Source organism: Pterocles gutturalis, unplaced genomic scaffold (assembly GCF_000699245.1).
Source record: "Pterocles gutturalis isolate BGI_N339 unplaced genomic scaffold, ASM69924v1 scaffold35841, whole genome shotgun sequence".
NCBI lineage: Eukaryota > Metazoa > Chordata > Aves > Pterocliformes > Pteroclidae > Pterocles > Pterocles gutturalis.
Window position 1 is genome coordinate 13733 of NW_010106837.1, and position 19900 is coordinate 33632.

At 47.2% G+C, this 19900-nt stretch overlaps 1 protein-coding gene across 1 annotated transcript in view; it reads left to right on the plus strand.

The window, feature by feature from the left end:
• GDPD5 (glycerophosphodiester phosphodiesterase domain containing 5) overlaps positions 1-18455 on the plus strand; it is a gene marked incomplete at its 5' end in the record, with an annotated part of 30366 nt that extends 11911 nt beyond the window's left edge. The window contains 9 exons of the mRNA XM_010087914.1: positions 2254-2404; positions 3484-3702; positions 5896-6053; positions 7816-7963; positions 9886-9968; positions 12761-12775; positions 16573-16685; positions 18036-18171; positions 18208-18455. Of these exons, the coding sequence (XP_010086216.1) occupies positions 2254-2404; positions 3484-3702; positions 5896-6053; positions 7816-7963; positions 9886-9968; positions 12761-12775; positions 16573-16685; positions 18036-18151 (1003 nt within the window). The remainder of the gene's footprint in view (positions 1-2253; positions 2405-3483; positions 3703-5895; positions 6054-7815; positions 7964-9885; positions 9969-12760; positions 12776-16572; positions 16686-18035; positions 18172-18207) is intronic.
• Positions 18456-19900: the final 1445 nt, after the last annotated feature.

Consider the following 19900-nt stretch of genomic DNA (forward strand, 5'->3'; position numbering starts at 1 on the left):
TCCACACTGACAAATGAGCACTCTGCTCATGCTGTGGCTGAATTGGTTGCTTCCATTAGCACTGGCCAAGGGAAAAGGTGGATTTTTGGGAGGAGGAGAGCTGGAGAAGCTCCAAGAGCTTTCCGTGTTGCAACTCATCAGCCATTCTAGAGGAGCACTCCAATTAACCATAGCTTAAACAATGCCCTTGATGGCCCAATTATCCGAGACCCAAGTGTCTTGATAAAAAGAGGACTCCATTGACCTTCAGACCAAAAAGGGAGCTATCAATACAGCTGGCAGCAACTTTGGGAAGGGGAAACCCATTGCTGCCCTAATGCCTTTGAAAGATGCTCTTTGTGCCTGTGGTTTGATGGGTCCACTCCACCTGGGATGTATCCATGTCCCTCTAGGCACGTATCAGCCATGGGTGGGCTGCTTGGACACATGCTCAGACCTATCCCATCCTGTTCCCTACCCATTACACACCCCAAACTGGGTGGCCCTGGTTATAAAGCCAGCTTTGCCTCAAGCAGCAGGAGCGTAATAATCTCTGTGTGTTCCCCTCTGGTTTTCTACCTCCACCCACATCTTTTCTTCTAAAGCTCTGCTTTCTGTCTCTGAATTATTCTTTCAAACCTGTGGCTGCTAATACGTTGTGGTTAGCCTTGGGTAGTGCTGAGTGACTCTGTAAGGGGAAGGATTAGACAGGAGAAAGTAAATTTGAATTTTAAGTGCCCCATAGGATTTCCACGCTGTGGTTAAGGCTTAGCAGTAACTGGTGATGCTGTGCTATGAGATGTTAAGACTTGAGCTTCTATCTCCCTTAAACACTCTGCACTCTTAATTCTGCAGTTGCTTAGCATTGTTTCTTTTTTTTTTTTAACTGTATTTATTAAAAACCTTTCTGATTGCAGCTGTGCTGCTGAGCATGGCATTGCTGTGCCAGCCCGTTGGGTTGGGGAGGGAAGTAGTTGGCACAGTACATGCTAGAAATAGCAAATAAAGATGCCAGTGACCTTTGTGATAAGGGACTTCTGCAGGCAATGATAAAGCTGAGGCAGCATTTGCTCCATAATCTAAAATTATTTTTTGTTTTTGCTCTAGCTCTGGGGGTGAGTGCTCTTGGGTCATCTCCTAATTCAAATGGGGCTTGTATTTTAACCCCATCTGCTTTCCAGACTTTATCTGAGTCTTCTATTATTTAGATCAGCTCCTTAATTTGGAAAATGTCATTAGAATCAGGCTGGCCCTGCTGGGTTTATGTTGATTTCTGAGTGTGGACAACTGTTCCCCTGCCCTTGATGGAAACCCTCACTGCCCTGTGTGGTGTTGCCACTGATCCAGTCAAAGAAAAATGGGCTGGAAGAAAGTTTAAAGAGCTCTTTAGGTTTCCCAGAAGCACTGTTCTGCAATATCTATATGGCTTAAAGACCACAGGGTGTGCATTTAGCTATTTAATTTCACCTGAGAGGCATGTTTTCTTTAAGTTGTAGGAGCTTAACCACTCATGTGAGCATGGCTGTTCCATGAAACCAATTTTCAATTGGAAAAGTCAATTTCAGAACAATTTTGGTAGCTTGGAGCCCTTGCATTTTGCTGAAAGCCCATGAATGTTAATTTCCCATATAGTCTGAGAGCCTTTGAAAATCTTACTCATTATTTACTATTAACAATTTGAGAGTAGTTTGCATGTGTATCTGTGTGTACAGGGAAAACCTCTGGCATTATTGGGAGCTACAGACATTGCAGAAATCTCTGGTTGGTGTGAGCATTCAGGGTGGGTGTTCTTGTCCAAGCTTCCCAAGTTAGGCACTCTAGACATTTTTGAGGGGGTGGCAGGGAGGAAGAAGGGAGGGATGGATAGGGTTAGGTCAGCATTTGAATGACTGCAAACACCTAGCAGGCATCTAAGAGACTTTTTTTTTTTTCCTCTGGGTGCATCTCATTTCAACTGGTCTTGGGGATGCTGGAGATGTTCAAATGACCCTGGAGAGGTTCAAGGCCAGGCTGGATGAGGCTTTGAGCAACCTGGGCTAGTGGGAGGTGTCCCTGCCCATGGCAGGGGGTTGGAACCAGATGAGTTTTAAGGTCCCTTCCAACCCAAACTGTTCTATGATTCTGTGCTGGGAATGTGTTGAGCAGGTTGAGATCTTCACAATGATTTTTACGTAAAGCCACGAGAGAGGCTGGAGTGGTAACAGGTATTTTTCTAGTGCTCTGTATGTGGTTGTGCACCTCCACCCGTAATGGGACCTCTAACTGTCTTTGCAGCTACGATGGAGTGCCATTTCTGATGCACGACAAGACACTCAGGAGAACAACAAACGTGGAGGAAGTGTTCCCAGAGCGGGCCTATGAGCACTCCTCCATGTTCAACTGGACTGACCTAGAAAAGCTCAATGCTGGAGAGTGGTTCCTACGGGTGCGTATGGCCACGGGGAAGGATGTCCTGGAGCCATGGCCATGGGATGAAAACTCATCCCTAAACCCTCTTTGAGGTCGAGAGGTGTAGATCCGTCTCCTTGGTGGAGTGGTCTGAAGTGCTAGACCAAGAATCCATGAGCTACATTTGGTTCTGTCCTCTACTAAACTTAGTCTAAAAGACATGTTGTCTTTCTGTGCCTCTTCTACCACCTGGAATAAGGGGTCTTAATGCCTGGGTGACACCACAAAGATCTTCAAGACCACTAGGAGGCTGAGCATGGTTATAAATAAGAAGTTGTCTTTTCTGTTCTATATGCTGTTATTTAACTTACTTTTGGAGGCATTTGCCTTTACAAAGAAAAAGCAAGAAATTCAGCCTTTGAGGTCTGAGGCGGATGGGCTTGACCCATCCTTTGGCGTGCAGCCAGGTTGCAGGGATTTCTTTTTGCCTGAAACCACTGTAGCTTCACTGCTGTTCTGAGCTGGTGTGGTGGGGGTGTCTGTGTACTACAGCTGCATGTGCTGCTGCACAGAAACTTACCTGGCTCGCAGATGTGGGAGTGGGAATAAACAAAACTGCTGCTTGCTAGGCAAGAAGGGCCAAGACAGCAGCTGGAAAGCTGCTTTTTGGGGTGGACTTTGAAGCAGTGATTCCTTAATGTCCTTAAGTCAGGAGGCCACCTCTTCCAATAGCCTGTAGCTCCTCTCTGATCACTTAGTTATATAATAGCTGGTCCTTTTTATTTTTCGATCCTGAAGAATCCTTAGTGATTATGTATATAGTGTGAGAAAAAGTGTATTTTTAGCTTACTGCCTTGGAAAACAACATTACTGCCCTATAGCTCTTGTGTCCTCCCAGAAATGAGGTGACCTGCGTAGCACACCTCAGTAAGGATCTGTGACATCCCCTTGGGAAGGGAAACTGAGGCACAGAGCTTCAGCAAAGTACAAGATGGCCATCAAGGATAGCTGTCAGCATCCCCCACTGTTGGCAAGGTGGGATAGAAAAGGGTCTTCACCTGTATTGGAAGAGTTTGGGCTTTGTGGCACTAACACCAGGATCTGCTTTGCTTTTAGAACGACCCTTTCTGGACAACTGGGTCTCTCTCAAGGTCTGACTACTTGGAAGCTGCCAACCAGTCAATCTGCAGGCTGGCAGATATGCTAGAGGTGATCAAGGACAACACATCGCTCATCCTGAACTTCCAGGATCTGCCACTAGCTCATCCCTACTACAGCACTTACATCAACATCACCCTGGAAACCATCCTGGCATCAGGAATTCGGCAACAGGCTGTGAGTTTTGTGGGGTTGGTGATGTTTCCAAAATTTCCCTCCTTATGGGTTGCCTGAATCCTTAGGTGTCTCATTTGATCCATTTGAACACTTGATTTGAAATGCCACTTTTTGACAAAAAGTCGTGCTGGGGAGGACTGTGCCTCCAAGCTGGTGGTCCCAGAGTCTTGATAGAGTCTTGGAGTGTACTCATGGCAGTATAGTTAGTAGATGGAGGAAAGTGATTATTCTCGTTACTCAACAATCATGTGTTCAGTGTGGGGCTCACCAGTTCAAGGCAGATGTTGATAAACTGGGGCAAGTCCTGTAGAGGCCACCAAACTGGTCAGGGGGCTGAACATATGAGGGGCTGAGGGAATTGAGTCCCTTCGTCCTGGAAAAGGAAAAACTTCAGAGAGACCTAACAGCAGCTCTCCAGTACTGGCAAGGAGGTTGTTGGTAAGTTGGACCAAAGCTCTTCACTGAGCTGTATGTCAGGAAGATGGGAGACAGTGGTCACAAATTAAAACAGGAGAGGTTCCAGCTGGATATATTAAACCAATTTTCTCCATGAGGGGCAGGTAAAAGTTGAGATGACCCCAGAGAGACTGAGGAATCTCCATCCTTGCAACTGGACAAAGCCCTGAGTGACCTGGTCTTGAAATCACTGCTGGCCCTGGTTTGTGTTGGAGATGTCCTGAGGTCCTTTCCCACCGAGTGATTTGATAAGAGGCTCAGACATGAGAGAAGAGCCTGAGACCTGAGCAGCAAAGAGCCCTCATCTTCCTCTGACTCCTTGGTTTTAATCCTCCCTGGGCTGAGCAACTGTTTCAGCCTAGAGTCAGCCTCTGCTTGGAGGAGAAATGGGTGTCCTGGAGCTGAGAGGTTTTCAGCAAAAGGATGTTTATGCACCTGCAAAGATCTCTTCCAGACTTTCATTTCTGCCCCAGAATTGCCCTTGCTGGGTTACGCCAAACATTTTAATTCCCAGCTCTGAGCTGTTGCACTCCAGCCAGCCTTGTTAGCTGTGTCCTCTCTGACCACAGGTCTTCTCCCAGCCCATCAGGAGGTCCCTCTGATTCAATGATCTCTCCACCACTTCCTATGTGTCAGAAGGGCACCCAGACCTGGGGATGCTGGGTTTCCCTTGGAGAACTTCTCTTGACCTGTCTTGGGAAGGAAATCTGGTCCTTCCACTTGTCCTGTGCTGTCCCTTGAATACGGACTGGTTGAAAATAGCACGGAGAGGCTGGCAAGTGGAATGACTACATCATTTTACAGCTCAGATGCTTCATCTGTAGCAATTAGGTGCATCTGCACGCATGGACAAGTTCAGCACGGACTTGTGCAGTGATGGCCCCAGGAGGGAACAGAGCTATTTTGAACTTCCATCTGTCTAATGAATGACACCCAATTTTCAATTAACTGTGTGGCTGCAGTGACAGCGTTATTCATGAGCCTCTGCCAGCTTGGCTAGGTTGAAAGGAGGACTATGCTGTCTTCTCCTTGGATGCTGGGATGGAGAGCAGGAGAAAAATGGTCAAAAACATAGATGTGGGGCTGTGAAGTGGTATTATTCAGGCAGGTTTTATGGTTCCCTATTGAAAATGCATGTGGCTGCATTGGTAGATGAGTGCCACTGAGTCACTAAACATGGGTTAAAGCCCAGTGGTACTCCCGAGATCATCGGGTTGGGCCCAGCTTCTGCATGGCACAAGCCATAAAACTGCCCAGCTTGGTTTCTCCATCCACTTTACGTCTGGCAGCTGAGCGTGTTTAAGTAACTCACTTTCAGAGTGTGGTATGAACTTAGGAAAATCCTTGCCCTGGGTTGGAGGAGATGTAGCCCTGATAAGAGGCTTCTCTTGTAGGACCTGTCTGCTCTGTTGATTTTAGCTTTGTATCCTTAGTTCTCTCTGTGCTCTGAACTGGGCAGAGAGGAGAGGTTTTCAAGGATACACCATATCTCTTCTCACAAGACATAACCCTTTATCTCAACCCTTTTCACCTCTGAGGTTGTGTGCGTTACATCCCTCTGGGCTCGTAGACAATCCTGAAATGCCTTTGAGTAGAGATGTGGGAGGCTGTAAGTGTCTCGTAGACAATTTGTATGATAAACGAGGGAGTCTCTCATGTGATTTTGCTTCTGGCTTGGTGTAAACTGTCCGTGAACCACCTTTGCCATAGTTGCTCTCTGTCTCGCTCCCTTTGCAGGTGATGTGGCTGCCGGACACCGAGAGGCAGCTGGTGAGACAGATCGCGCCAGGTTTCCAGCAGACTTCTGGCCTCAAGCTGGACGCAGAGCACCTGAAAGAGAGAGGCGTCGTGAAGCTCAACCTGCGTTACACCAAGGTCACAAACGAGGATGTCAGGTACAGCCTTCTGTTGGACACCGCGTGATAGCCCGTGTGCTCCGGTGTCCACAGCTCTGTGCATCCTTGGCCCAACAGCATCTTTTCTGATCATCCCAAACTGTCTTATCTGTACAGAGGTGTCATTTCAGATGGATGCTTTTGAAAGCTTGAGCTTTGCAAGGCTTGTCCCTACCTGTCAACCAGAATCCAGGCTGTTCCCAGGAGCTGACTCTAACTCTACATGCTAATTCAGTATATGAAGGTGCTTTTTGAAATACAGATTAGGAATTGTCTGATTCTTATTACACTGTCAACTCTGGAAAAATATAAGGTTTTTCACACAGAGTACCTCCAAGTGCTGTTTCAGCAGTTGCCCTTTGCTTCTGTTCATCTGCTTCAAAGTTGCTACCGCAGAATTTTGATTAGTGCAAAGTCGGGATATGCCTTCAGAAATTTCTCTTTACGGAAAATTCACCTGTTTCATTACTGTCCTTTGCCAGCCCCTTCTCAGAAAGGGCAGATTGTCTCTAGCAGAGCTTTTCTCTTTTTTAGAGTTCGAATTTTTTTCCCCAAATAAATACTTGGAAATGAAACAGGTTTGAGGAAAAAAAGTATCTTCAAAGGATTTGTCTTGCTGTATATTTGAGCTTGGGAGTAGGGAAGAGCTGAGCCTGCAGCTGTTTGAGAGAATGATCCTATTTAGTGTAACCCAGTGATGTCTTTCCATAGCTGCCAGGAGTTGGTCTAGTTGCTCACCCTTAAAGTCTATGTTTTACTTGCAGGATAATTCCTGCCTGTTTTTCCCCTACCTATTTGCTCTGTCTCATGGAGAGGACCACATGCCAACTCATCAACCCCAGTCTCTCCTCAGCCCCACTTACAGCTGTCTCCAAAATCAAACCTGACACCCGCCTATTTCTTGAACCCTGAAGGTCTTGTGGTGCCCACTCAAACCTTGCTGCAGTCCTGCAGCATGAGCCAGAGGCTTAAACCAGGCTCACCAAGCCCTGGCTTTACACAGTTCTCTCTAATCTTGCTGTAATCACCTCTGCCCTTGAGAATCCTTTAGCTTTTGGAGCAGCTTGATCATGTTATGAGCTTCGAGTTGTCTACATCTGGTACAGCAGCCTTCCACCTCAAAGTGCTTTGCAGATATGAAATTGCAAGGATTAATCTCCGTGCTGGAGATTAGTGATGCTTCTGCTTCGTAGATAAGGGAACAGAGCAATTTATGCAAATTGTACGGGTACAGGGAGCCCACTATCAGTGCTTGGTTTGCGTCTGGCAGCTCTTCTACCCCAGCTTGTGGTTGTAGCTGCTTGGAAAATGACCTCAAGAGACTGGAAGCTGTAACCCTGTCCCCAAACCAAGGGTATGATGTTGGAAATGCAGTCTGTCAGTTTTTAATTAGGTAAATTGCCTGTGAAATGCTGCAGGCATCTGAGCCAGATGTTAATTTTACATCAACGTGATGAGGCAGTTGTTACAAAAATGTGCTGTGTCTGTCACTCAGGAGGAAGTATCTGAGATGGTTTGTGGCCTGGGTCAGATAGCATCCAAGAGGTGAAGAGAGCTTTCAAGTTCAAACCATTTGATTGCAGTACCCTTGGGTTGCTTATGAAGTGACTATGCCCTGTTAGAAAAAGTCTTTTGTGCAGTTCAAACCCAATAAATCTATCCGTGATTACAGCGGTGGCTGATGGCAGGAGCTCTCCTCTTGGAGATGAAGGTCTGATGTTTGCTGGGGGATTCACGTCTCACCCCGTCTGTCTCCTGGCAGGGACTACGCCATGGCGAACCTGAGCGTGAATCTCTACACTGTGAACGAGCCCTGGCTATACTCCATCCTGTGGTGCGCCGGCGTACAGTCGGTCACCTCCGACAGCTCCCACATCCTTCGCAAGGTGCCTTTTCCCATCTGGCTAATGGTAAGCACGATGCCTGGGTGGGTGCTGTGAACCCCTAAAAGGAGGGGATGCGGTGGAGGGGTGTAGAGGTGGCCATTGATTGTTGCAGCCATAGGTCTAGTGGGTTTCTCCAGGAAGGTGTGGTTGGGTTCAACATGCTGTTGGGCTTGAGGGTTTCCCCCCTCTGTATGCCTGAGCCCTGAGATGGTAATGGATCGATGTTCCTCTTGCACAATCATAGAATCACAGAATGGTTTGGGTTGGAAGGGACCTTAAAGATCATCGAGTTCCAACCCCCTGCCATGGCAGGGACACCTCCCACTAGCCCAGGTTGCCCAAAGCCTCATCCAGCCTGGCCTTGAACCCCTCCAGGGATGGCCTTGTCTCTCCCCATGTAGGGTTTGGGAGCCTTGGAGGTTGCGTTGCATGCTCCATTTAATCCACATGATTTTTTCCATTTCCTTCCAATGGAAAAACTTTTCCAGACCTGGTGAGCAGCTGTTAGAGTTGCAGGAGAAGTAGGCATGCGGGTGAACCAGCAGACTTGGATTCTGTGTTTCAGGCAGGCTTCAAAACTAGCTTTCTTTTTTCCTCTTTTTAACACCAAATGAGGACAAGCATTACTTCTGGCTTACCCCATTGCTGGACAAGAAGGAACCAGAGACCAAAGGTAGCCTCCTTACCCATCATGTTAGACAATAAACTCTCTGAAAATTCCCGAACAAAACAAATTTTGTGTTGGAGTGGAGGGAAAACAATGAAATAGTTGCATCGAAGCATTCCCAAAACAATGGGAGCTCAGCTATGCATGTGATGGACGGGCTATTTTCTGATGACAGATCCCATCAGAGGCAGGATGGGAGGCAGTTGTTTTACCTGCTGCTTTGGCAGGTCTGCTTGGGAAAGGGAAGAATAAAATTGGAGAATTTAAGTTGAATGAGTTATCTGCATCTTTAGCTGGAGGTAGGACCTCTAGACTACTGCTGGGAGAACATCTATATACAACGTCCTTAGTCTTAGCTTAACCCATAGCTTGTGTCTCACTCCACAAATTCACACTGGTGTGAGCAGAAGCTGGAGAACTGGAAATGGTTTTATAGAGTGAATCTGTTGGCAGAAGATCGTTGTCTGAATTGTGCTGCTGTAAACATCTGTCCTCCACTACAGCTGGCAGGAGGTGTGTGCATGTTGCTGGGAGCTTTTTACTCCAAAAGCCTCTTTGCCAGTGATGGAAAGCAGATGATACTTGGAGCCCTCCTCCAAGGGCTCTCCCATCTGCTGGATTTCCAACTCGGACGCGAGTGCATCCTTTGATCCCTTGATTTCCTGCAAATTGAAGTTCCTGGGGGGTGTAGTCTAACCAGCTTTGCCATCTGAGCCTCCTCCACCACGTGGGACATGGCTAGGTGGCTGGAGTGAGATGATGGGGTTCAAGGCCAGGCTGGATGAAGCTTTGGGCAACCTGGGCTAGTGGGAGGTGTCCCTGCCCATGGCAGGTTGTGGAACTGGATGGGCTTTAAGGTCCCTTCCAACCCAACCCCTTCTGTGACTCTATGAAAATGGACCCTCCGTGTCTCATGTGCAATGTGTATATATTTCTGTGTTTTCCCACAAACTTGGATTTCCAAACAGCATCGTAACCTCACCTTGAGGTATAACTGAGACAGGAAACTTTCAGTCCACAAAGCTCTGAGAAAATGTCAGCACCTGAAAGGAGGGAAAGTTTAAAATTGTTCCTGCTCATGGTTTTTCTGTAGTTTTGGGTGACAGGTTAGCATTAGAAATGTCAAAAACGTTGTGATTTACATGCGTCCCCTGCAGCTCTCTGCTTTTCCTTCTGCTCTGTTGGTAACTTTAGCAATGTGTGGTCTCTCTGTGACTGTACAAAACTGAAGGTTTAAGTTCTGCTTCTGTTTTGTTTTTTTTTCTTTTTTGTCTTCCAGCCTCCAGACGAGTACCGCCTAATCTGGATCACGTCTGATCTCATTTCATTTATTGTAATTGTAGGAGTTTTTATATTCCAGAAGTAAGTGGCATTGTTACAGCTCGACTCTCATGTGCCTGTGGTGTGTTTTTTTTTTTGTTCAGAGCATGGGGTGGGGATGGGAGAGAGGAGCACTGTGCTCCTCAGGAGCTTGGATTGCAATAGCAGGGAAACTTTTTATTAAAAATCCCTACGAAGACCGCAAACAATAATTCCACTGCTGAGATGTGACATTGAATTGGAGGTCATCGCTACTTTTTAAGAAGAATGAGAGATATCAAAACAGTAGTGATAGACACCTTGCTCCGCTCAAAAATGTGTGTGGAAGAGAAACTGTAAATGTTTTAGGGAAATGGACACTGAGAAAGAGATTAAAATGCTTTAAAGGGAAAAAGAGATGGTTTGAGATCCCACCATTACAGTCTTCAAAAAGAAAACACTATAGTTAACTTAGTTTGTTCACGTTTGAATGAAGAACTTATGACTTAGCAAATCAAATCAGTTGCTTAGTTTGATGCTTAGAGAAATTTTCTCCATTTTTCCAAAGAAAAGGGAGAGCAAGGATTTGATAAGGGCACGGCAGAAGCCTCTCTGCTAGCCAGGGACACTGAAAAAAAAAAAATAAAGTGGAACATAAAATCTAGGAACAGAGCAAGTTAAGACACTGATAAATCAGGAGAAGGTTAAACAACTTCCTAGTGGTAGAGCTGGCCAAGCTACCCCTCCTCTTGATTATACTGGAGGAAACCACAGTGTCCTCCCATTGATGTGCCTTTTCTCCTAGGAGGCATTTTAGCTGTCAGTGGTGACAGTGTAATAACCCCCTCTGGGAAGAAGCGTGAGCTCAGAGAGAGATGCTCTCCCTCCAGCGAGAAGCAACAGCCTTCTCCTGGGAAAATGTGTCATTCTGAAATTGCATCCCCTCTTCCCCTGGCTCTATAATCTCATCTGCTTTGGCATGCACAAATGGCTGTCCTAGAGACATCAAGGGACCTACGCTTTCCTTCCTTTTGGATATCCAAAATGCCTTCACGTTAGGAGCAGCAATTTAATTTGATTCAGCCTCATCAACTTGTGATTTTGCTGTCGCCCTGCTCCACATCATCTGCTTGCGGCAATAACTTCTTTTCCTCTTGGTACATAATTACCTGGGTTTTTTGCCGTGTTACAGTAGGTTATTGCTCCTTCCAACACCCTCTATGGATTTTACTTCAGGCTACGTGTTTGGTCTGTTTATAATTGTGTCTAAATTAAGGACTTGCACAGTCCCACGCTGGTAGACCTGTGCCCCATGGGTCACCAGTTCCAGCATGGGATAATGGAGTGAGCAGCAGGTTCAAAACTCTTCTCTCAGATTAGATTTCCCACTGGTTAATGAAACCACTGACCAAGATGAGATTAAGAAGTCTTGTGAGCTGAATTGTGGCTGATTAAACCTTTCTTCCAGAAGGGCATTGTGGCTGTGTTGTCTGGATTTTTCCACCACTCTCTCAAATTCAGCAGTTGGGTTAATAAGAGATGTCCCTGCTCTTTCGACCCTCTATTTCTCTGTCAGATACAGAAATGACTGGGACTGACCTCTCTGAAGAATTTGAAGGCCAAGTTGATGAGATACCTGCAGTCTCTTGCATCATCTCCCAAAGTCAGTTTTAGAATACTTTGCTGAATCAGATCCAGGAGACCACAGCTGAAGAAATTAAACTGGTTCAACCTACCAAATGGGGAACTATAGGTCCCAGAGCAGAGTGAAATGATGCACAGTTGGAAAGAGGGAGAAGTTGCAGCTACGTGGACAGATGGAATTTCTTCCAGGTTGGAAGAGGTTTGGTGGAGTAGGGCAAGAGGAAGCAGGGTAAGGATGGAAACCATTTTTGCAAGATTTATCTTCCACCTTCAGTGAAAGTGTGATAGAGGTGAGAAGGGCTGGAAACTGCCACCAGCTTTCTCCAGGGCCCATCAACCTGTAGAAAGATGGAAGACGTAGCTGTACAGAAACCTGTAGATGTAGAAAGGCAGTTGCTCAGAGAAGTCTGGCCATGTGGGGTCCATTGTAGCAGGGCCAAATGTCCTTGTTGTCCTGGGGGACAACTCAACCCCAAGTCGGTAGAAGAAAGGAGGAGAAGTCTAGCACTAGAAGTTGGACTTTCTGCAACAAAGGGCTTGCTCTTCCAAGAGCCTTGTGCTGGAGAGACCCATTTCCCTGCCGTTCCAGTTTCTCTACCACATGAAAGAATTGGTAGCAGTGTTGAGAATATGTCAGAAACAAATCGCAGCTACTACCTGCTGATGTGATTCAGCTCCAGGAAATGCCCCATCCCTGGAGGGGTTCAAGGCCAGGCTGGATGAGGCTTTGGGCAACCTGGGCTGGTGGGAGGTGTCCCTGCCCATGGCAGGGGGGTTGGACTAGATGATCTTTAAGGTCCCTTCCAACCCAAACCATTCTATGAAATGGGGCTGGGCATTTGACCTTCAGTGTCGTGGTGGTTGTTTTGTTTTTCTTTCCAAGTCCTTTTTGGGGCAAAACAAAGCTGCTTCCTTCATGCAAGGACGAGGGGGTGGGTGGGAACAGAGCCACCGCTTCGATGTGCTCGTCCTCTCTCCTACGCATGGCTTGTCTCTCCTCCATAGCCGCGGGTAGGGATTGCTCCTGCTCTTCTGCTTCAGCCCCGGTGACAGGATTGTGGCAGCATCTCTGGAGGGGAAATACCAACTGTGATGACTTCTAATGATCTTTTTTTTTTTTTTGCCTCTTTGCCTTGTTTATTTTCTTACTGCTCTGACTGTTGTGCATGTTCCTCCTCTTTCTCTCTCTGCTGCATTCTGGCATCTCACAGCTATCACATGATCAGGTAATTCTGGTGCTTTCCTCCTCTTTCTCTTTTTCATTCAACCTTCCTTTCTCTCTTTCTTTTCCCCTCTCTGCTATGGCTTCACTGCAGATGGACAGGGCAGGACACAGTTTTTCACGATGCTTTCAAACATCTGGCTTCGTGGGGGGACCATAAAGGTTTGAACGCTGCATAGTCCATAGCCATGAGCACCATGGGAGCCTGATGCTGAAGCCGGTGGATGTTTTGAAGGCAATCTGACCTGTTACAATGATCCAAGCCCCTGCCTTTTCAAACAGCCCTATTCTGAGGCCCTGCAGTGTGTTGTAATTGGGAAATTCCCAGTGGATGTAAATGCTTTCTCTATGGAAACAATCCCATACAAAATATCTCCTTCCTTCCTGCACTTAGCAGAGTTTTTTGAGACCATCCTCTTCTAAAATGGCCAATTCTGTAGAAAATAATGTAACCTGTTCAGTTATATAGAGTATTGTTTCCCCAGCCCTGGGAATGAATTAATAAGGCTAATAGCTGTAAAGGTTTGGCTCATCAGTTGCTACACTCAGAGCTTGGGATTTTTCAGGTGTCTCTTCCCAGTTACACCACTATGAAAATGGAAACGCAGCGTGAAAATAAATAGCATTGCACCCAGGAAAGGAATGAGCCTGGGGTGCTGGATTTGAAGTGCCCTTCAACTGGAAACCCAGATTTTTCCTTGTATTGGCTGTCTTCTCACCAGTCACTCTCCTCCCCTTGGAGGGAAGCGCTGTCGCTTTTCTGCAGTAAAGCCTTCACCGCGTCCGTACTCGGACCAAACTCTTCACGTGTTACCTTCTCCATTCTTTCCGCTGTGTGCCATGGGGTTGTATTTCTGAGGACTTGGCTATTCCCTATCTGTGCTTATCTGCCCCCTCTCCCTCTGCCCACCCATCACCTTGGGGGTCAGGGTTGGCCACCTGCAAGCATTGCCTGCTCCATGGGGCACCTTGGACTTGTGGTGGTATGTCCTCGTGGCATCTCCCCAAAGCAGGACCTGGCTCTGGGGCTGGGCTGAGCCCTCTTATGGGTGCAGGGAGGTTGGGTGTTTTCCCTTTCTTGCCTCCCTCTTGCTCCCTAGCTTGTGGGTAAGGAGAAGACAGAGGCATGGAGGAGTTGAGTAGGGTTTAGACAAGAGGGGTTGCAGGATGGGGACTCTGGTTGTGGTTGGCTTGGCTCTTTGCTTGCTCCATCTTATCACCTCGGTACCAATGAACCCCATTTTTTTCCCCAACCTGCCCCTCTCCCATCTTCTTTCCCTGCCATTTAGCATCTCCCCTCCAACCCAAGGGTCCGCTCTTGGCCCTAACATGGTATATGCTGTCTCTGTGTTGTTGTCCCAGTATTTTTTAGTCTGTTCCCACCCCGTCTCCGTCTGGTCTGCTTTGATGCCAACCTCCCAGAATGAGACCTACCTGCTGTCTGTCTGGCCTTTTTGCACGCCGCTGTCCTAAACGTGGCCGATCACAACAGAGTCCAAAGGGGGTAGGAGAGGTGCTGTTTTCTATTAAACAAGCTTTCTGGAGACCTGAAGGCTACTGAGCAGGACAGAGTATTTCATATGGTGTTGGAGTTGCGTTGAGATTAAATGTACTGGTGGCTCTTCTAAGAGGGTATTTCAAAGTACCCCTGAAAAATGGGGTCACCCTCTCGTAGCTTATTCAATCAGAGCAATGCGCCCCACTGAGAGGACCCATTGTCCCCTTGTGCATATTTAACCACCCTGGGTCTAACCGCAGCTACCATGTAAGATGGGGAGCGGAGAGTGGGGGTCATTCCTCTTGGGAGGAGGAGAAAAGCCCTTGGTCCCTGCACACCTTTGGGGGTGGGATATTTGCACCTCAAAATAGTCCATGCCCTCCATGGGATGTCTAGGACCTATGGGCAAGAGGTCATCATGGGCAAGATGGCATTGAGGCTTTGAGCAACCTGGGCTAGTGGAAGGTGTCCCTGTCCATGGCAGGAGGGTTGGAACTCAACGATCTTTAAGGTCCTTTACAACTCTTCAACTATTCTATGACTTTTGGCCCTGCAACCCAGCCTTATGCTGAAAAACCTGATGATGTGGGCAAAGACTCATCATTGTAGCAGTATGTCTTGGTCCAGATTATAGTTTAAGGAGGATTGTGTGATATCCTTTCACTTGCAGCTATATTGACCTTAGTGGGATCTGCCCACATGGGACACTAAGGGCAAAAATATTCATCTTCCGGGTCAGAGTGGCTCAGCTTAGATGATGACAGAGGAAAAATTTTTTAAATTTCATGTCTTTAATTTTTTAATTACAAAAATAAAATTTAAATTTTTAAATTTTAATGTCTTTGTCTTGTGTTTCCTTTGTGTTGCTTCTGTCCATGTGTCTGAGTTGTGTTGTGTTGCCATCCCACCCCCTCTTTTCTCTGTACTAAAGCATCCGCCTTCACCCGTACCCCGGTCAGAGCCTGATGACATAGTGTCACCCACTGGGATTTGAGAAGGGAGTGGAAACCCTGTGAGATCAGCACCAGCTAGATTTTTCTGGCAAAATTGCAGAACCTATTCTGCAGATGTTGCTTTGTCAGGCTGATGCTGTGGATGCAGGCTGAAGAGGTGTGGGGCTCCTCAAATCCGCTGCTTCCTGGGGCTGGGGAAGGAGTTAAAAATTTAAGAGAAGGTGGTTGTCACTCTTACAAAAAAAAAAAATTATTGTGTGGGTGAGCCACTAGATGGTGCCAGAAGATCACAAACCACTCTCAATCCCTGCTGTTTCTCCATCAAATTATCCTTATGGCATCCCTGGCTCTGATGGGGAGAATGGTATTTCCATGAAAACCTTTGTGGTCAGGAGGCAGGACAAATCGATGGGGTGTGGGCTGTGAAAGCCTGGCCTAAACAACATCCGTTTGCAATGGGACCTTGGGTAAAGCTCCATTGTCTGAGCCCACCAAGCCCTGGTTGCCACCGTTGCAGCATCAGCTCACCTTTCACTCCTAATGCCAGCAGCTCTGCAGTTAAGGGTCTGCTACAGGGGTTCTTCCAGGCAGAAAAACAGCTCTAAAAGCAAAATCCCTCCTGAACTTGCTGCCATTGCTTATTACTAACATCAGTAATTTCCTTTACATGCATTCAAGTAGTGAGAATAGAAGCCTGGCTAATTTTAAGTTGAGACAAGTTCCCATCAGCTTGATGTTGTTCATGTGGTGGAAACTTTGGGTGAAGAATGAGTTTCATCAACGCTTAAAAAGGGTGGGGTTTGGGTAGAAGCCTTTAAGCAAAGACCTGACATTTGGGGAGGGAAGTGCTCTGGGAGAAATCACATTCAGGGGGACCATATGTGACGGCCGCCTGTGTGGGTACTGTCTTTTAAGGTTTGAGACCTTATGAGCTCTTTTCTCTCACAAGGATGAGTATGTCACATAGTGAGGAAAAGGTTATGGTTTCTGTACTTGGCTTGGTCTCTTGTTCTGGTCCCTCTTTCCAACCCTAATAGCCCAAATGCCCTACATCCTTAGGGCAGCTGGGGAGCTGGTGTGATAGGAGTTTCTGCAGTCCTTGGCGAAACTAGTGGGATTAGGATTCTCAAGGTGGTTGAAGATGATCTGCTTGTATGTCCCTACCCCTCTGAGATAATGTGCTCATCTCTGAACATCGTCCTACCATGTGGGGTTGCGTAGGCACAAGGGAGTGAAGGCGTGAGGGTCTCTGGGACTTCTTGGTCTCCACATTGTTGGTGGCCACTTGCATTGAGCATGCTCCTGTGGTTGGTGAGACGAGCCCCCTGATATCCCCCTCTTGTCTTGCAGGTGGCGCCTAGGAAATATCAGGACCTACAACCCGGAGCAGATCATGCTCAGCGCTGCCGTCCGCCGGTCTAGCCGGGATGTCAAGATCATGAAGGAGAAGCTGATCTTCTCGGGTATGGATGGGGCTGGTCGGTCAAAGCCCTTTGCTCCATCCCTCAGCCGTCACCCTGGTTTCTGCTGATGGAGGAGGTGCCCTTGATATGGGTGCTATCATCTGCTGGTGGGACAGGGTGGCTGGACTGACCCTGCTGCACTGAACCACTTGTGGGATATGGTCATGGCTCATCCATCCCAAACTGGTGAATGTCTGAGCATTGATATGCTGGGAAATCCTGTGTCTACCTTCCCAAGTTGTGCCATGCAGCTCTCATACACTTCTCCATATCTTCTCCATTCTGAATTGTCAACAGCATGTCAAAAGCTATAAAACCCATTAAAATAATGACATAGGTCACCACAAATAGTGGTGATGGGTTTGGGGTACACCTGGAATTCAGTAGCCCTGTGGATTGAGGGGTTCCTGATATCCTTGTGCTCTTCCTGGTGTTTATTTGTGTTGGAACATCTCACCCCACCTCTAAGAAAGATCTCAGAAATGGGTACAAAGAGGGAAACATTTAACTTTAAAAGACTAAAGTTAGTGCATGAAGCTGGAAAACTCAAAGGAAGGTGAATATAATCTCCCCTTGAGCTTTGTGATGAGTTTTCTTTCTTTGTATTTTGGGGTTAGAGACCTCCAGTAGGGATCAGGGTTTATTGTACTGGGCACGCACACAGCACAAAGACAATTCTTGCTTTAAAGAGCTCATTGTGTGAAATGGAGGCCTGATTCTGCCCTCCAGAGATGGTGAAAATCAGGTGTAAATCCAGGGAATCCAGAGAGGGAAAGCACTTGATCACAGCAGAACTAAGCCTCCCCAATCTGTCCTAGACATAAAATGTCCTAGACACAAAATATCCTTAGGGGTAGGGGATATATATTAAAGTTTTGTACCTCTGAAACAGATGTTCTTGCTTAGGGTGGATGTTTACAATTAAAACACTGGCAGTTGTGCATTTTTTTCCCAGTGAAAACAGTGCCTATAGAAGCCTCCCCTTTTCTAGAACAGCAATTTAAGTAGAGATGAAGTTTAGGTATTTTGCTCTTTTTTCCCCAAAGGGGACTAATTCAGCCTGTGGCATAGCATCCTGTATATAGGGGGTCCAGCTTTGTCTCTGGTGGTGGCAGGATTGTAGGGGTCTGAAATTTAGAGATGGGCTCCTATTCAGAGGCAGATCCTGTTCAAAACTGGTTTTAAATGGGTTCAGTGTTACTAAACCTGGGGTGAAATCCCTGTAGGATCAGATGGGTCCCCGGTGGTGGAGTTGCATGGCTGCTTAGTGCCTCAGTTTCCCCATCTGTGGCGGTCACCTGGGACTTGCACCCTTGTGACGATGTCTTCCTTCTTCTTTACCCTCCCTAGAGATCAACAGCGGCGTGGAGACCACGGATGAGCTGTCTCTCTGCTCCGAGAACGGCTATGCCAACGAGATGGTCACCCCCACGGATCATCGGGACACCAAGCTGCGGATGAACTGAGGGGCTCCAGTCCAACCCTGGTGTGTGGCTGCCCCCGTGTTTGCTCTGGCAGTGAGAGCCGTGCTCTCCTGCTTGCTGGGGGATGGGAACCTTTGAGGAACTGCTGATCGGGCAGAAGACCCCCTTCCCATACCCCATCACTGGCTGCTCCACCTCCCTGGTTGTGAGGCTGGGGAGCTTCTTTTTGTAAATATGTAGAAAATCAAATTTCTTTTGTCTCTTGGATATTTTTTTTTTGTGTGATTTTTTTTTTTCCAAGGCATGAGTGGAAATACCGTGTTCATTAAATTCTCAACCTTAGGGCCGAAGTTATTTGAATCTTGACCTGACAGCCTGAGTCTCCTTGGGGAGTTTTGGGGAAAGCACGTTGGACGTGTCACTCCTTTTCCCCCCTTGCCCTGCTCCACTCCTTCCCTTGGTGCAGCGACTGTGTAGCTGAACTCCGTACGTTGTGATGTTCTCGTGAAGTGTTGTTTTTGTTATTTTATTTTTTTTGTTTCCCTCCCCTTTCCTGGGCAATGAAGTTTGAGCTCTAATGTGAGAGGAGGCTGTCTGGAGGAGAGAAGCTTTCCTAGGAGGGGAGATCGCACTGCTCTTCCCCGCTGAAGTTCAGAGCCAGGGAAGGGGTTGCACTGGCTCAGTCACTTGGGCACCTTCTCCCTGTCCCATCCTCCTTCCCCAAAGCCTGGATGCTCACAGGGGAACGACCTTCTTGAAATTTTCTGCCACAGTCTTGAAGCCAAATCCTGAGTGTTGGCTGTAGATTGGTCTCTATGGCAGCAATGCTTTGATTTTGATTTTTTTTTCTTTTTTTTTTTCTTCTTTCTATCTTTTCCCTGAGTTGGGCTCTGTCGGGAGCCCAGATGGCTTGCAAAAAGTGATGCCATGGGCTCCATCACCGCTCAGATCTGGCTAAAGTGCCTGCCACTCCAAGTGGTATTTGCAGTCGCTCCTTTGCTTCCCTGTCCTTGCACCCATGTAGGAAGAGAAGGTGCTGGTGTGGTGTGAGCTTCCCCCGCTCCGGGCCAAAGAGCTGCCTGTAGGTGAAGGAGTTGTAAATAGTTTGGAAGGTGTAGCAACCCCGGAGTGTAATTTATTCCTGCAAGGAGACCTTTCCTCCTTGCTTTAAAAGCGTGATCTTTAAAGCTGCATGTTCGTGTCCTCCAAAGGAGCGATGGTCTTGCAGCAGATGCTGAAAAGCTCATGAAGGCAAGAGCTCTCATCAGCGTGATTCCAATGCAAAAGGCTTTAAACCAAAATCCTAGACCAGAGGTTAAAAGAAAAAAAAAACCAAAAAACCAAAACAAAACAAAAAACAAAACAAAACAAAACTTGGAAACCAAGTAGATGACAGTTGCATTTTATTCCCTCCCTGCAATGGCTCATGGCCAACCCAAGGGCAGTCTCAGCTCTCTGCTCTTGACCTTCAAGACCTCATGGAGAGGAGCCTGGTTTTGGGTCACTCTGCTGTTCACGTGAAGCCAGTTCCCAAGGCAGCTGAAGCCAGCAGGAAGGCTGTGAATGGGTCTTGGCTCAGTCCCCATGGCCTTCTGGTGTTGGGTTGCTCCCGTCTTTGCCGGATGTTGGTTGGTGCAATGTGAGAAATCCCATTGAGTGCGAGCTTCCTTTGAAGCGTAACATGCACTGCCTTGAAATGATGGGTCCATCAAAGATGTTTGTCATGGAAGGAGTGGGAACTGCGGCTTAGTCTTTGGGTGCTGGCCAAGCTGGGTTGTAGACTGGGAGGAG